Source organism: Betta splendens, chromosome 10, assembly GCF_900634795.4.
Source record: "Betta splendens chromosome 10, fBetSpl5.4, whole genome shotgun sequence".
Lineage (NCBI taxonomy): Eukaryota > Metazoa > Chordata > Actinopteri > Anabantiformes > Osphronemidae > Betta > Betta splendens.
Genome location: NC_040890.2, coordinates 20177694 through 20195348, shown reverse-complemented (window position 1 = coordinate 20195348; position 17655 = coordinate 20177694). Strand labels below are relative to the sequence as shown.

Sequence of the window (17655 nt, the reverse complement as noted above, 5' to 3'; positions counted from 1 at the left end):
ACATGGTGCTGAACGCCGGCCCAGACGGGTTGTCACCTTCTAAACCGGGTCAGTGGTTCAGTGCACACACAGAAGAAACTTCACGTTACACACGTTTGTCCGCTGGACACAAGCTGTCGCCGAGCAACAGTATAAAAAGCGTCTGACAGCAACCTGACCTCTCAGAGCTCCCATCAAATATTCATCAGCTCCTTTCACAGCGTCTTGGACTCTCCAGGAAACCAGAGACAGAATCTGACCTCATGACATCACCGTTAAGTATCTCCACCGTTTAGCACAGAACGATCCTTAATTCATTATAGAACAGTCATCACACATAATGACAGTCTGATTGGTTTCCTCTAGAGGCTGAAAATGAACAGGTGAGGTTCATCCTCAGGGAGCAGGAATATGAACCCACAGAGCAGCAGTGACCTCCAACCACAGCAGAGTTGGACTGTGTGTTTGGGAGATTTCCAGCCGTCAAGGTCACAGACAGACGTGAACGCACACAGAGGTCGAGTCTGAGCCCAGCGCCACATTTAAACGACGAGGCCGCCAGGAACAAGGAGGAGGTCCTTCTACAGCAAGAGACGCGTGCATAGAGTCTGGTGTTGACCAGAGACACGAAGCTCTGTGAAATCAGCAGGATGATGACAGGAACCACTGGAACCCGCGGCTCAGCCCCAGAAGCCAGCAGCTTGTCGTGGCAGAGCAGAGAAGCCGACCCGGACGGGAGGACTGTACCTTCAGTGACACCGAGGCGGTTTTTGGACACCTAGTGGGACAACAACCACTCAGCTCAGCTACAGTCTGGCCTCCAGCTTCCACAGAGTCGTCCGTCTGCAGTGAAGGCGCCTCGACCCGCTTGGCTCCGCGTCCGCAGGCAGGAAGCTGTGCTGCAGCAGACTGATGGACCACAGATAATCTGAAGCTCACGTTACACTCACTGCCTCCTGTTACAGAGACCCGAGAGAAGCAAATCAGACAGAAGAGGAGGAAGCAATCAATGATCAACATCTAGATCACCTCTGACGTCTTTGATCCAAAATACAACACAAAAAAATCAGGATGAAACAGAAGTGAACTTATGGATTATCTGTTGCAGAACGACACAAACGTTGTCTGTGCATGAGCAACCGGCCAATGTCAGGGAAGGAGGCGTGAAGGTGAACGATCGATGCTGCTCTCCATCTGGGGCTCTGGCTCCACATCAGCAACACTGTCGTACTCCAGTCCTGAACACACAGATACCAGCGCTGCCTGCAGACGGAGCCCGGGTCACAAACAGCGGGTCCACCAGCCTTCAGTCTAAACCTGGGGCCACAGGGCTCCACAGTGGAAGAGACTGAGTGAGTGACAGGACAAGGCCGAGCATGTTGGAGTGTAGCACGTACGGAACCTTTAGGCTGATCAGCATTTATGTCAGTGTGAACTGAGAACGACTCATAGATCAGGGTTGGGCACCGGGCTGGATTCAGAGTTCACCTGCAGCCAATCACCGGGCTGGATTCAGAGTTCACCTGCAGCCAATCACCGGGCTGGATTCAGAGTTCACCTGCAGCCAATCACCGGGCTGGATTCAGAGTTCACCTGCAGCCAATCACCGGGCTGGATTCAGAGTTCACCTGCAGCCAATCACCAGGCTGGATTAAAAGGCGTTGACCTCTGACCTCATTGCTGCCCTCTTAACATCCCCACAGGAGGCTCAGAGGGATAAATAAATCAAACGCACCTTCTGTCTGCAGCACACACACACACACACACACAGTCACACTGGTTAAGCATCAATCTCCGCTCTGCAGCAGAAACACGCCTTTGTCCGGAGAGAGAGGAGAGGGACATGAAGGCAGAACACGTGAGATATGAGCGGGACGGAGACTCTCCTCAAGTCTAAACGGCAGCCTGACTGTCAAACACACTGCCTCAGCCCATAAAGCAGGTCCGTGAGCTGAAAAATCAGCAGCTGTAAAACCAGAACCCGAACGAGAAGGACCTGAATGAAAAAAACTCGTCTTCACCTCGGAGCCTGTTTGGATCGTTTCTCGCTGATGTTCCCACAGAAAACACCGTTTTACCCTTGACATGAATTCAGGACAAGCCGAGTGGGCGAGTCTGGACGCGACATCCCACGAAAGGCTCCCACTTCAGCTCATGGGAAAGATGCAGCACGGTATCGGTTCTCAGAGAACCTGCCAGAATCTCCACGGTTCCTTCCAGAGCTTCTCAAAGAATGAAGCAGGAGGCGCAGTGCCAAGCGTACGGTATGTGAACGCACCATCAGCCTGACATCATCACAAAATGCTCCAAACTTTACACAAACAGCAAAGCTATGAGCAGACTCCTCCCGGCTGGCGTGCACTCGATCTAAGAACAAGCACTCCTCCAAACCGCTGCATCTGATTTCTCAGCTGAATTTTATGCAAACCAGAAACTGGTGTGTGCTGCATCAGACCCTCAGCACCACCCCTCTCACCAGGCATGACACGCATGAAAGAACAAGCGCCCCCGCCTCTTTGCGCACACTGCCTGGTCTCCACCTGCCCCAAACACAGAGCACAGGTCATTTGTTACACCACAGCTGCACCCTAGCCATGCAATGAGTCACAAACCAAGCGCTCCTTATTTTGGTGCCAGATCTGTTTCTTTAGTAGAATGATCCAATGAAAACATATGCTCCAGAAAAGCCCATGGAAGGAGACCATCATCCCCGTCCTACCAGGCTGTAAGAAGTCACGAACCAAGCGCTCCCAGGGACCTGGAACTGCAGCTGACAGCTGAGCCTGCAGTGCTCCTGTGTGTGAACAGCCCCAGAAGATGCTTGCATCACTACCTCAGAGCAGCATAAATGAAGTGCTCCCTCATGGTTGCTGCACGTGAGCCATTGTCACCCAATGTGTTACAACTGCACACAAGTGTCTCCACCTCTCAGGCCTGTTACAGATTAGAAGTCTGTGTTCCCCATCCACTCCACCCGTCTGTCTGCACACTATGAACCAAGCGCTCCATCAGACTTGGGGCCCATCTCCAGCTTGTGCTCACCTCAGATGGAGCGTCGTGCTCCACAAACCAGACGCTGCGTTGACCTCCAGCTTTGAGTCAGCGTTGCCCCGGTTAGGCAGACGGAGCAGTTTTTCCCTGAGGGTTCCTGTTAGCTGGCGTGTGCAGCATTGCAAACGAAGCGCTTCCTCGACTGCGCTGACTCTACCTCTGTTTGCACTTATTTGAAAATGACAGACCCACCCTCCGACACCAAACGTGTGAGGCACAACAAATCGAGCGCTCCCTTCCGACCTCCAGCACCCCTCTCCCCAGCTGGCAGGTGATAGTTCACAAACCGAGCGCTCCCCTCGCTTCCTCCTTCCTCACCGGGGCATCGCTTCTCTTCCTTCGCCCCCCGCATCATAAATCAAGCATCCCTTCGTCACCTCGCAGCCACCCTTCCCCACCTTCTCCATCTCGACTGTCACAACGCGCACCGTTATCTCGTGTGTTTCTGTGCAGCTCCAAGTGAAACTGCAGTAGAAGCAGCCCAGCCCCGTCTCGGTCTCTGTCTCTGTGCAGCTGCCGTCACATGCGCCACAAACCGAGCCCGTCGCGCAGCACCGGGTGCGCTCTTACCTCTGGAGCTGCTGAAGGCGGTGTACCAGGACAGGGAGACCAGCCCGCACAGCCCGAACAACAAGACCGTCAGGAAGGAGACATTACGGAGCCTCATCTCCGGATCCCCGGGAGCATGTCAGCACCGAGAGGGGGGAGGCGAGCCGGGGGGAGAGTGGGACAGAGAGCGACAGAGCGAGAGGGAGAGAGAGAGAGAGAGAGGGGGAGACAGGTAGACGGAGAGACGCGGAGCGGAGAGGCGCAGAGGCGGACGAAGCTGGAGCCGTCTGAGAAGAGAGAGGGGGGAGGGAGGGAGAGAGAGGGGAGCGAGAGAGAGGGGGGGAGAGAGAGGGGGGGGGAGGGAGAGGAGAGGGGGGGGGGGGGAGAGAGAGAGAGGTCGAGGGGGGGGAGGAGAGAGGGGGAGGGAGGAGAGAGAGAGAGGGGGAGGCGGAGAGGGGGCGAGAGAGGGGAGGAGAGAGAGGAGAGGAGGGGGGAGGAGAGAGAGAGGGAGAGGAGAGGAGAGGCGAAGAGAGAGAGAGGGAGGAGAGAGAGAGAAGGGGAGGGAGAGGAGAGAGAGAAGGGGGAGAGGAGAGGAGAGAGGAGAGGGAGCAGGGGCGGAGAGGGAGAGAGAGAGAGCGGGAGGAGGGGGGAGGAGAGAGAGGGGGGAGAGAGAGGGAGAGAGAGGGGGGGGGGGAGGAGAGAGAGAGGGAGCGAGAGAGAGAGAGAGAGGGAGGAGAGGGAGAGAGAGAGAGAGGGAGAGAGAGAGAGAGAGAGGGGAGGGAGAGAGAGAGAGAGAGGGAGGGAGAGAGAGAGGGGGAGGGAGAGAGAGAGGGGGGAGGGAGAGAGAGAGGGGGGAGGGAGGAGAGAGAGAGGAGAGCGAGAGAGAGGGGGGGGGGGGGAGAGAGGGGGGGAGGGAGAGAGAGAGGGAGAGAGAGAGGGGGGAGCGAGAGAGAGAGAGAGGGAGGGAGGGAGGGAGAGAGAGGGGGAGCGAGCGAGCGAGAGAGAAAGAGAGAGGGAGGGGCGGGCAGAGGGGGAGGAGACCGAACAGGTAGAGAGAAAAATAACGTCCGTGTTTCGTTCAGTCACATTTATCATTTTCGTTGTTTGTCAGTGTTGTGACGTCACAGCAACGCAACGGAGACGTGAATAACACTGCTCGAGCCTGACGCTTAGGGGGCACAGGGCGTCTCCACAGAGCTGGGATCAGCTGACGGCTGCATGACGAAAGAGCCCAGTTCTACTAGTCTACTGGTGAATCCAGCCCGAACCATTTATCAGTATCCGAACCAGAAATATAAAATATGAATAAAACACGTTTTACCTCTTGACTGAAGTGCCCAACGGAAGCTACTGAGATCCATCATTAGTCGTGTCCTGACCGTTTAAAGCCCGTGAGCCACAGGTTGGGAACCGCTGACTATGAAACAGTTCAACTGGTCACAGAGAACCTTTTCTACTGGGATGAATTCACACCGTTTTTTCTTTTAGGCGTCATTTTATTTGTCCCATGCAGCGTGTCTACACTGGAACTTCACAGATGAAGCGTTTAATGACTTCACTGCCTTTAGTGCGTCACACCGACATCTAGTGGTCGGACACCGCAGGTACAAGTCCCAATTATAACACCTAAATTTACTGCTCACGTCTCTGCAATGCATCACTAATGCGATACAGAAAATGTAATGCATGTGCAAAGAGATCGGAGCCCAGTTAAAACAATATATAGAAGTTTTAAAACCATTACAGATTTATACATTAAAACACAATTACTGATTTGTGACGTGTGCAGTGTGATTTTATTGCCTAAACTAAGTAATTTACGCTTTAGTGATTATAAAGATCCAATGAAGGGACAGAACCGAGGCTGCAGGGCCGGACTCCACTTTGGCGCCCTCTTCTGGCGTTTCCAATACATTACGTCCTGTTTGCATTCTGCAACAAAACCAACTGACCTCTGTCTGTAAACAGACTTTTAACCAGTTAAATGCAACAGTAATACAACAAGCATTTAATTTGACAGCAACAGTGGAGAGGAAAAAGGAAGAAACCTCCAGCAGAACCAGACTGGATGTGGGCGGCCATCTGCCTCGACCGGTTGGGGTGAGAGGATAGAGAGAGAGAAAAGCACAGCAACAACAACAAGCAACAACAGAGCACAGGCAGGATGGTTGGACCAGGGACTGGATACAGGCAGGATGGTTGGATCCGCAGCTGCCCATCACAGACACCAAACTTTGAGTCCAATGATACCTGTAGGTGAGGACAGAGAGGGAGAGAGAGTGGGGGGGAGAGAAGCACAACTACTGGAGAGAAAGAGACAAGGTTAGTTAAACATGGGACAATGATGGGAGGTTATTGGACAGAGGAGGTAGAAGGAAACAGAGGAGCTCAGTGTATAAATTAAGTCCCCCAGCAGTCTATGTCTATTGCAGCTTAACTAAGAGATGGTTCCTGTGACTAACAATCATTGCCAGTGACCTGAACCATCTCTAACTATAAGCTTTATCAAAAAGGAAGGTTTTAAGCCTAATCTTAAAGGTGGAGAGTGTGTCAGCTTCTCGAACCTGAAGAGGGAGCTGGTTCCAGAGGAGAGGAGCTTGGTAGCTAAAAGCTCTGCCTCCCGTTCTACATTTAAACACTCTAGGAACCGCAAGTAGCCCAGCGCTCTGAGAACGAAGCGTTCTGCTGGGAGCATAAGGAACTATGAGGTCTTTAAGATAAGAAGGAGCTTTATCATTGAGTACTTTGTAGGTGAGTAGGTGAATTTTAAATTCTATCCTACATTTTACAGGCAGCCAGTGCAGAGAAGCTAATGTAGGAGAAATGTGATCTCTCATTCTAAGTCCTGTCAGAACTCTCTGCAGCATTTTGAATAAGCTGTAGGCTTTTTAAGGAGCTGTTAGGACATCCTATGAGTAAGGAGTTACAGTAGTCCAGCCTAGAGGTAACAAATGCATGGATCAGTTTCTCTGCATCGCTCTGAGAGAGGATGCTTCTGATTTTAACTATATTTCTAAGGTGGAAGTAGGCGGTTCTGGAGATTTGTTTAATGTATGATGTAAAACAGAGATCCTGGTCAAAGATGACACCAAGGTTCCTCACAGTAGAATCTGAAGCTAATGTTATCCCATCCAGGGTGGCTATCTGACTCAATAGTGTCTCTCTCAGATTTTTAGGTCCAACAATAAGAATCTCGGTTTTATCTGAGTTTAGTTGAAGGAAGTTTTGGGACATCCAGGATTTGATGTCTTTTAAACAACCCTGAATTTTGACTAGTTGTTCTGTTTCATTTGGTTCCAAGGACATGTATAGCTGAGTATCATCTGTGTAAAAATGAAAATTAATAGAATGCTTTCTAATAATCTCACCTAGAGGAGACATGTATAGGCTAAACAGAATTGGACCCAGCACAGAACCCTGTGGAACTCCATAGCTAATCCTTGTGCATGTGGAGAATTCATCATTAACATGAACAAACTGGAATCTGTTCAACAAATAGGATTTAAACCATCCCACTGCTGTTCCTTTAATCCCGATTCTATGTTCTAGTGTCTGTAATAGAATGTTATGATCAATTGTATCAAATGCAGCACTAAGATCTAACAGGACAAGGACAGAAACTAGACCATTGTCCGAAGCTGATAGAAGATCATTAGTGACTCTAACTGTTGTTGCTGTTTCTGTGCTATGATGTTTTCTAAATCCTGACTGAAAATCTTCGTACAGGTTCTTCCCACTCAGGTGGTCAGATAATTGTTTAGCCACGATTTTTTCCAGAATCTTGGAAATAAAGGGTAAATTTGAAATGGGCCTATAGTTGGCTAGTTGTCCAGGGTCAAGGTTTGGGTTTTTCAATAGAGGTTTGACCACAGCCACTTTAAAAGCCTGTGGTACATAGCCTAGTAAAGATTGGTTGATTTGATTTAATATGGATGAGCTAATTAAAGGTAGAACTTCTTTAAGTAATCTGGTTGGGATTGGATCTAAAAGACAAGTGGACGACTTGGAAGTGTTAATTATTGAGGTTAATTCCATATGAGTTATGGGGAAGAAGCTGTCTAGGTAAGACAGAGGATTTAATAAATTTAAAGTTGATGGATCTAGACAGTGCTTTCTGTCATTTGGAAGAAGTCGCTGCAACAACATGTTCTGTTGTTGCAAGTAATATTGGCTTGGTTTAAACAACCAGTTGGAGGAGAGTTTCTGCCCCAAGTGGGGGAGTTCCTGTATCTTGGGTTCACGAGTGAGAGAAAGAAGGAGCGTGAGTGACAGACGGATCGGTGCGGCGGCTGCAGTAATGCGGTCAGTACCGGTCTGTCGTGGTGAAGCGAGAGCTACCTTCACCTATGGTCATGACCGAAAGGACACAAACAAATGACTGAAATGAGCTTCCTCCGCAGGGCCGCTGGACGCTCCCTTAGAGACAAGGCGAGGAGCTCTGTCACCAGGCAGGAGCTCGGGGGAGAGTCGCTGCTCCTCCACATGAAGAGGAGCCAGTCGAGGAGGCTCGGGCATCTGGTTCGGGTGGATGCCTCCCTGGGGAGGTGTTCCGGGCATGTCCCCTGGGTAGGAGGCCCTGGGGAGACCCAGGACACGCTCAAGATGTCCTAGCCTGGGAAGGCCTTGGGGTCCCACTGGAAGGAGACCCAGGACACGCTGAAGATGTCTCTTGGCCTGGGAAGGCCATCGGTAGGAGGCCCCGGGGAGACCAAGGACACGCTGGAGATGTCTTAGCCTGGGAAGGCCTTGGGGTCCCATCGGTAGGAGGCCTCGGGGAGACCAAGGACACGCTGGAGATGTCTTAGCCTGGGAAGGCCTTGGGGTCCCATCGGTAGGAGGCCTCGGGGAGACCAAGGACACGCTGGAGATGTCTCAGCCTGGAAAGGCTTTGGGGTCCCATCGGTAGGAGGTCCTGGGGAGACCCAGGACACGCTGGAGATGTCTCTCGGCCTGGGAACGCCTTGGGGTCCCATGGGTAGGAGGCCCCTGGGAGACCAAGGACACGCTCGAGATGTCTCAGCCTGGGAAGGCTTTGGGGTCCCACTGGTAGGAGACCCAGGACACGCTGGAGATGTCTGCCTCCTACCGGTGGGATCCCCAGGCCGAGACATCTCCAGCGTGTCCTGGGAACGCCTGGGGGTCCCACCGGAAGAGCTGGAGGAAATGTCCGGAGAGAGGGAGGTCTAGAACTCTTTGCTCAGACTGCTGTCATTGCGACCCAGCAAATATTAACAGAATTTTATGTTCCAGTAACAAGATGAGAATATGAAGCAGCTAATGTTGTGTTTGTTTTAGGTTAAATTAACAAACCTAAAAGCCTTCTCATGGCAACAGCTGGCAGCACTTTGTGCTCTGATCACTCAAGGTCCTCGTTCTGATAGCGAACTTTACACGTTACAAGTGCACAGGTGTTCAGCATCAGATCTAAAACTCAAATGTGGCTGACAGCAGATGAGGCTTTGCTTTGCTGAAATCATGTGACTGTTCATTCTGTGAAAGATTCATCACAAAAGTAAACGTACGACATATTGTTTGCTTCCAATGCGTATTAAAGAGATGCTCGTCTTTAGTGCATTTTTCCAGCTCTAATTTCTAACGGCAATGTTTGTTTGGTCCTATTTCAGCTGCTGTTACCAGATCTTCGAGTCTTTAACCCTTGTGTGTTGGCCACAGATTAGCAGCTAACTCACTTTTGTTAAATAATCTTAACTAGGTGTCAAATATTGTCTGGTGAATCTATTTATTGATAGTCAATTTTTGTAAAATCCCAAACACATGACTTCAGACTAGACTGCCAGCAGGATAGTTCCAAGTTTTGTTTAATTTTCCAAACCTTACTGCTGGTGATGCTGACGTTAGCAGCTAATGTTACTGAAAGTTGCTTTGACTTAGTTACTGTATAGGAACTCCCTTTTGGCTTTAATTTGCTGGAGGTATTCGCAAGGTTTGCTCCAAACAGTTGGGGCGACTTAATGACTGTGTAATAGAAAAAAACATTTAAATAAATCATTATTTTTACATTACTACATTGCTAATGTTAACAATACCAGACGTATCTATTTCATTACATGTGTTGGACACAGACTAGCATCTTTAATCTTGAATCTAATGGGTGTATCTTCTCTGGGTCTATCTAAAGGGATACGTCATCCCTGAAAAGCAAGTTGTGCCATGAAATTGGATTTTTTATTACCCACCATGTGCCAAAACATTTACTATTAATGGTCTGTGTCCACAAAAAACGGGAAAAAATGTCAGTATTATGTGTTGTGGCTGAAAAAGGTCAAATCCATCCATCGACGTGGGCCACTGAATGCCAGGTCCTGGTTTTGTGCTGTGGACTGTGGGCTGCTGGACGCCAGGTTCCGGTTCTGTGCTGTGGATTCTGGGCTGCTGGACGCCAGGTTCCGGTTCTGTGCTGTGGATTCTGGGCCGCTGGACACCAGGTCCCGGTTCTGTGCTGTGGACTGTGGGCCGCTGGACACCAGGTCCCGGTTCTGTGCTGTCGAACGTGGGCCGCTGGATGCCGAGTGCCGGCTTCTCTATTGATTTGATTGATTCTAGCTCTGGTTATAGAACTTAAACTTATCTCAATGAATTACCAATATTAACAGACAGTGGCCTGGTGGCTCAGTGGCTCAAGCATTGGTCTGGAAACAGAAGGTTCTATGTTTAAACCCACCAGAGCTCCAGGTGTGTCCTTGTCTTTCCCAGGAGATGGGATAAATGCAGGAAACCTATTTTGTTGTTACATTGTAACAGATGTAATAATCACCAATAAAGGCTTTCTCTGCATCTTTCTAATGTTACTGTATTAGCTAATTAATTAATGTCACTGCAAAGGATTTTCAATAACAACTTTCAATGAGCAGCTACTAATATTAACGTTAGTATTACAGGTACTACATTGCCCACACTGTTTCCATTTGAACCTTAATACCAGCCATTCCTAGTCTGTGTGTGGGCACAGATTAGTCCCACCCTCGATACAGAAGCTTTCTTGAACAATAGGTGGCAGTCAGGCGATGCTTGTTGTAATGCAGCAGCTAAAGCTAAAGCTCCTGAATGTAAAGATGAAAAGTGAGCTTAGAGGAAACTGCTGCCTCGTCACAGCTGCTCAAGAAAAGGAAAAGAAGAAAGAAATATTACAGATGTAAAAAAATAATGTGAGTTGTGAAAGGTGCAGTGTTGGCAGATTGTACAGTGATGGATCTGCACTTGTCCGGTGCTTTTCTACATTATATATATATATATATATATATATATATATATATATTATATATATATATATATATATATATATATATATATATATATACACCGCTGCTTCTTATTTACCAACTCCATATTCACACCAATGGCAGAGCTGTAATGCAGCTTAACTTGGGGCTCAACGTGTTGCCCAAGGACACTTCAACACATGACGGGGAGTCGGGAATCAAACCGCCCTCTTTTAGACTCCATTGCATTTTCCCTCTGGCTCCTCAGACGGGTGGCGTTGCCTCACGGTTAATGTCCAGCAGTGGCATTCTTTTCTTTGGCAGAAGGTTTCACAGACTGTTCCTCTTTAACACTGTGCTCCGTCCGTTTCCTCCTCCTGTGTTTTCATTTGAACACACACAAATATAAAAAAGGTAAACAAACGTCTCATCCTTTTTGAACAAGCTGGTGATAAAAGGGACTCTGGATGGAGATGCGCTGTATCCAGCAGTTTAATATGAACTTAGACCACATGCATTTTCCCCAAACCCACTGAAGCTCAGTTTGGACTGATTTTATGTCACTAATAAAAGCATGAATTTGTGTTCTGACACAGCAGCTGCTCAAAAGTTGGATTAAGAGACAAGTGTGTTGTCTTTCTGTTAAACTGCACACACTCTTGGACACGCTCTCCTCCACCAGCTTTATGTATATTGAACATATGCTAAATTAAAGTGGAGTTTTATCAAGTTTTTCTGAAAGTTTTCCTCTCAAAGCGTCTCTAATCTCAGATGACTAATTTAACAGCAAGCGAACAGGCAGAATGTGACTGCCAGCGCTGAAAAGAGGATAAAGAACGTTTGCGCGTCGGCCATCGGCGCCGCTCCTCCTGACCTCAACGTGTTTGTGCTCGCAGGGCATTTGTTCTGCTTGTCAAAGTCTCCGTCCAATTGGGTGAAGCTCGTATTAAAGAGATCAGTGTATTTGCATGTCTTCGCGATGGCTGCTTCGCTCGTTTCTCTTTGTGAATATAAAGTAGACAGAAGTTAAAGCTGAGAGGTTTCATTACCGAGTCTATCGCAGCCGTGCAGTTCCTGCCGCACAAATTAAATTGTGCCACATTGGTGAACACCGACCTCGTTCATAACTGCAGCTTCATCTCCAGCGTTTCCACAAAGTCTTTGTGCCTGTTGTGACTTTTTGTTCAGTGTGATTTAGTTTTTTTTGCATATTTTCTTCTTCTTAAGCTTTAACAGTCCAGGTCCAGTCATTACGGGGAGTCCACATCTTAGACTTAAACCAAAGCTGGGAGTTCCTTCATGCAGATGTCCCAAACAATGTACCCAAGTTAATACTTTTCACAGTTTAAACACCAAATTTGTTGTTTGTTTGTTGTTGTTGTAGCCACAGTAGCAGCAACATCAGCTGTTTGAGGATAAAATAAATCTGAAAAATCAATCAAATGCAAAAGGAAATTCATGTCTGAGCTCATGTTTTAGAATAAATGCTCTATAGTACAGTTTGAAATGTATATATTCATATAGGAAGCTTTACTGCTGAAGACAATGAATTCTTCTGTTTGGAGGTTTGGGTTTGAGCTGAAGCATCACATTCTTCATTAAAGGTTCTGCAGTTCTGATGCTTGACCAATAGATGTCAGTGAAACTCCATCAGTCTGAGCCACATGAGCCAATCAACAGAAGCTGTTCAGACCAAGACAAGCAGAAGGAAGCTGAGGCTGACGCGCGGGCTCGTCTGTAACGAGCTCCTGCAATTCAGAGTCAAGTGACGAGAAACGATTGTTAAACAATTACATGTGAGAAATAGTTTCTTTATCTGATCAGTGAGGAAAAAACATGATTTCATCTCAGCATCCGAAGCGTTTAGAGTTGCACCCAAACCTGCTTGAACTGCGCCAACAACTACTTAAACGAAGGCCTATTCATACTGCAGGCTCTTGCAGAATTATGCAGTTGATGCTTCATTTTTTTAGAACTATTACGCGTTTTAACATTTCTACCTGGTTACATTGGCAGGCAAAGTAGCCAATCAGGAGCAGGAGGCGGGGCTTACAGACCTCTCAGCTGTGTTGACAGAATGCAGACAATGATGATTTACTGGATGAGCCTTTTATTCATGCCGTGTCCCACATGAATAAAGATCAAATTAGAGGTTTATGAGCTCTGCTGTCTGTTCTGACATTTATACGAGCTCTGGGCGCGGCGCCATGTGATTCATTTACAGCAACACAGGAAGGGAAACGTGAAAAAGTAATGAAGAAGCCTGAAATCGTCTTAGTCACAAACAGCAGGGCAGAAAACAATGGGCCAGTGCTCATTTTTGTATGGAGCGACCTACCTCTAACACCAGGAAGCCCTGATGTCGAACTTTGGCTCCATCTAAACGTCCTGCACCACAGTGTGACTGAGCCCAGGTCTCACTTCATCCAACGCCGGGACCGAGCACTGCAGCCTCACAGACCTGTGTGTCGGGCGTTTTGTGGCTAATGAAGCTGACTTAATGGTAAAGGACAGTGGGAGAGTTACAGTAGTACGACCACATAAAATAAGTAGACAAAGTTAATCTCCTCTGGAGTAAACAAATCCATTAACTTCAGGTCGATTTATTTGACAAGACCCTCAACATTCACACCCTGAGGATTAAAGCCCTGAAACCCAGCCACAGATTTAGACCACATCCCAGCGTCTCTTCTACAGTAACCAGTAACTTCTTCTCACATCCACATTAGAAGCTGATTCTCTGATGTCTATATATTATCGTTGCTGCAGTTCTCAGTGACTCAGCCTCCCACTGGCTGGAACATCATCGTTTTCCAGGATCTCAGCTGTCTGTTTGCTCATTTTAATAATGGGGCATATTTATATATACTGTCTGCATTTTCAGCACAATAACAACGGGTTCGTGGATCTGGACAGCGTTGGTTGGTACCGTCTGTCGGACCAGTGGGTCCAAGGCTTGTCTCTGACAAGCGAACGCATCATTTCAGCAGTAAACGCTGTGGAGACACATCAACCAGAGCAAAACTTCACGAACACGGAGGCTCCGTTCATCAGACCTCCAGCTGAAGTCCGCATCATCATCATCATCATTACGTAGTGCTACAGTAGCAACCAGTGTGACGGATCATTCTCCACATACACATACACATGCACAGCCAGACCCCGCCCACACACAGGGATAGATAGACAGATGTATTAGTGACCAACCTCACCTTTAACCTGTGAGTAAGATAATTAACTTCCTTCACGGGGGAAAAGGCGACAGACCCACATGCACAGCGGAGCCTTGACTTTGGGTTTGGGTTTTAATGCGTTCGCAGTCCAGCACAAAGGTCGGTACACAGCTGGCAGGATTCAGGTACAGGCAAGGTTCAGGCAATCGGCGGTCAAAGGCAGAAAGATCCACGGGCTAACACAAGGTCAGGGCTACGCAACAATCATACACAAACAGGACTTACTACAGAACGCTGGACCGCTGACTTGAAATGCAGACAATCTGGCAACTAAGCATGGAGAGACTGGGACTTAAATACATGGATGATTACTGATAACTGACAGGTGGTGGCTAATGTGAAACGGAAGTAAAGGCTGGACTGATGTTACTGGTAGAAACACAGGAAGTTGACAAAATAAAACAGGAAGTAGGGTAAGAACAACGGCTATGAGTGTGGGTCCATGACGCTGTCTAAATCAGTGGTTCCAAAGTGGGTCTGTGGTCCTGTGGTTTTCCCTGCACCAGTTATCACTGATTACTTTGACCAGGTGTGTGCAGTCAATCTGCAGCTAACTGACTCACCTGACCCAGGTAATTAGAAGGGAGAGTTGGAAAAATTAAATAGTAAAACTGATTGTTTGGTCTAAAGCGAACAGTTTTCAATTATGTTTTACTAGAAACACAGAAATGAAAAAAATGTGACGCCACTCTTTAGATGGAGTCCACCGTGAGCCGCTCGGACCCCACTCAGCATCGCACCTCCACCAGCAGCAGAAACCAAAGCAGCTGGAGGAAATGACCTGGTTGTTGTTTACTTACGTCAAAGTGACTAAAGGCATTAGGCAGAATCAGCATTAGGCCTCACGCCAGTCCAGTGTTCCAGCTCGTAGGCCACAGAGCTCAGGCTGCCTCCCTCTTCTGGACTGGACCGTCTGCTCTTTGTGCTGTAGTGATTTTCATACGCCTCCACTCGTGGTGTTAATGTTGTCACTGTTGTGGTTTAATCCTGAGTTGAAGGTGAACCTGCAGCCACTTGATGGCAGTGAAGCACTGTGGTTTAAGTGGGAGAAGATGGAGAAGAAGAAACTGCATTTGTCATAAAAGGTGGTGAAAGAGAAGAGGGGAAGAGGAACCTCATGGAGAGCATCCATAATGTATGTGATCAGTCAGAAACACTGGAGGAAGATGCATATTTACAGGGGTTATGATACTAATGATGACACAGATGCTGAAGCCCACATGAACTGACAGAGAGAGAGCTTCCTGCCCATCACTCAGACAGACAGCTGCTGAAAAGCCTCCATCCAGCCGGTCGTTACGAGCCCGAAATGGGATTCTCCAAAAACAGCAAATACAGACGCCATTATTTCACCTGTCAACAGACGCCAGAGGCTTTTATCTGCAGCAGCGTCTCGTGTGGCCGCTGGTGGTGTGGCGCGTCGGAAGCATCTGGTGAACAATAAGCCAACAAGCATAGGGAACAGGAGCTTCAGCGGCTCCTTTCCTCAGTCAAACGAACATCATCTTCACTATGTGGCTCCGTGAAGAGTTAATGTCAATGTAAGGGTGATGAAAATATTTTATATGAAGACGGCACCAAGCAAAAATCTGTTTTATCTGGTCGAAGCACTAATCTCATAATTAGAACCATAGCAGAACCTGTCGCCTGGTGAAAGATGAAGACCAGGTTAGAAACAACCTGCTCAGCTTTGGGGAAAGGCCTCGAGTCATAATAAACCTTCTGCCTGAAGAACTGATCATAAATGATGTCGGCGCGCAGATCCTGTGTGAATAAACTGCTGACTTTATTTACACTATAAAACCTTTCTGAGAACTGTACAAAGCATGAGGCCTCACGTTGAGATCCATGAGCAGCGAAACCCGGTCAGCTGATCTGGGGTCAGGCTGCTGCTCTGAGCTGCACCTGCAGCAGAAGCTGGACTAAAAGCACATGGGTCAGGTTCTGAGCGGAGCTGCCGGCGCCGCTGGCTTCTCTTCTGTGGACGCAGCAGCCACTAACGAGCGAGGGAGCCACCGTTTCTCTTTGTGCGTTTAACCTTTGTTTTTCGTTGCTCGTTCACACACAGCGACAGACAGACGTCCCTGTGACAGCGGTGGATACTGCTCTTAATGCTCAGCCCTATTAGACCAGACACTGCTAATAATTCTCCATCTCTCACGGATGTTTAATTCATGTTCCTCATAGTCTGGCACATTCAGCTTCATTTCAGCCCCAACAAAGAGCAGATGCTAATGGTCTTTTCAGAGGGAGGATTAAAATACAACACGCCGCTGGAGGAACGAGGACGACAACCGGCACCAAGAGAAGCGACTGTCACAAACACGTGACCTCTGCCACACAACAGCCACAAAGCGCTGACGCCTCGACTCAAAAACGGGCTGGTAATTAGCCTGAGTACTGAAGGCAGTATTTCACTGGCTCCTTCATTCCTGCCTCCATGTGCTGACTCAGCAAAGCCACCATTACTGTAAGCATAAGTAAAAAAGTAAAAGTATACGCGTCATATCAGGAGAAGCTGCTGAGCTGCTGCCTGCTCCAGCGCCCACATGAAGGTTCTCAGAGACCAACAGAAGGCGCCTCTGCTCATCAATTACCACTGGCATCAAGAACCACAGTGCTCGAGCTCAGTTCTGTGCACGAACAGCACAAAATATGGCAAAAGACCAAGCTGACAACACAGCCAGCGTGAGCTGAGCCTTAGTCTGAGCCTGGTTGAAGGTTAGAGATGCTCAGTCCTTCGCAGCCTGGTCAGTTTCCACCTGATCAGACACGACGACGGGACCGGCACACTGCTCCTCGTCAGGCGGATCAGGCCCAGAACCGCAGTAAAGCCCATACCGGACCTGCTGCCGACGTGCGGTACCGAGCAGCCCAGTACAGGGACACGTTGGTGCAGAAAGCATCGCGCTGATCTGAAGCTGCTTCCTCATATTAAAGCTATTTAGAATGTCTCAGTTATCTGGCTCCTACAGAAACATGAACAGCAGCCAGAACCACGGCAGTGACATTTATATTCAAGTCATCCAGTCTCACTACTGTAGGAATTAGACACAAAGGGATGAAAAGAAATTCAGAAATTTGGAGCTTTGAGGAGCTGGATGTGTGATTCTGATGCTGTCTCTTTCATCCGAATCTGTGAGTCAGACGAATACTAAAGAGTGAGAGGAAGCCCAGAGCTGCAGAATGAAAGGCTGAACTGAGATCAGACCGAACAACGAGCATTAGTCAACACACGGGATCAGTGTAAACTGCTGCTGTCTGCACCTGTACTTCAAAGTTCGAACCCACTTTATTTAAGTGGCTCTCAGCCACAGATTAACGCTGTGTCACCTCCTAATTCAACACGTTTAGAAACGCTCCCATCTGGATTTGGTTAAAAGAGGGAAATGGAAATTCCCCTAAAGACTCAGCAGCTCAGACCAAGGAGGGCAAAAAGGATCCGGCCGGGGTGGAACCAGCGCCACCAATGAGCTCTGAACCCAGGAACACGTCCATACGGTCACACGCCACCCAAACCCACAGACAAGTCCTTCAGGGATTCTGGTCCCAGTGAATCAGGGTTAGTCAGACTGCACACATTGGTTTCATATATTCAGAGCAGAGAGAGAATCACAGCCGTT

The 17655-nt window shown here is 48.3% G+C and overlaps 1 protein-coding gene and 1 long non-coding RNA gene across 4 annotated transcripts in view; both read right to left on the bottom strand.

Moving 5' to 3' along the window:
• Positions 1–3882, bottom strand: part of mgat4b (alpha-1,3-mannosyl-glycoprotein 4-beta-N-acetylglucosaminyltransferase B) — a 39719-nt gene extending 35837 nt beyond the window's left edge. Inside the window, exon 1 of the mRNA XM_029164559.3 lies at positions 3601–3882. Within this exon, the coding sequence (XP_029020392.1) occupies positions 3601–3697 (97 nt within the window). The 5' untranslated portion in view covers positions 3698–3882. The remainder of the gene's footprint in view (positions 1–3600) is intronic.
• A 7381-nt stretch (positions 3883–11263) lies between these two features.
• LOC114864526 (uncharacterized) lies at positions 11264–14372 on the bottom strand. 3 transcript variants are annotated; one of them, XR_008695918.1, is made up of 4 exons: positions 14258–14291; positions 14012–14143; positions 13138–13295; positions 11264–12547 (listed from the first exon to the last, which is right to left on the bottom strand). It is a non-coding gene; the product is annotated as an uncharacterized LOC114864526 (long non-coding RNA). The 3 variants fall into 3 exon arrangements; XR_003787336.3 differs by lacking the exon at positions 14012–14143 and having other exon boundaries at positions 14258–14372; XR_003787335.3 differs by lacking the exon at positions 14258–14291 and having other exon boundaries at positions 14012–14245.
• Between the last annotated feature and the right edge of the window lie 3283 nt (positions 14373–17655).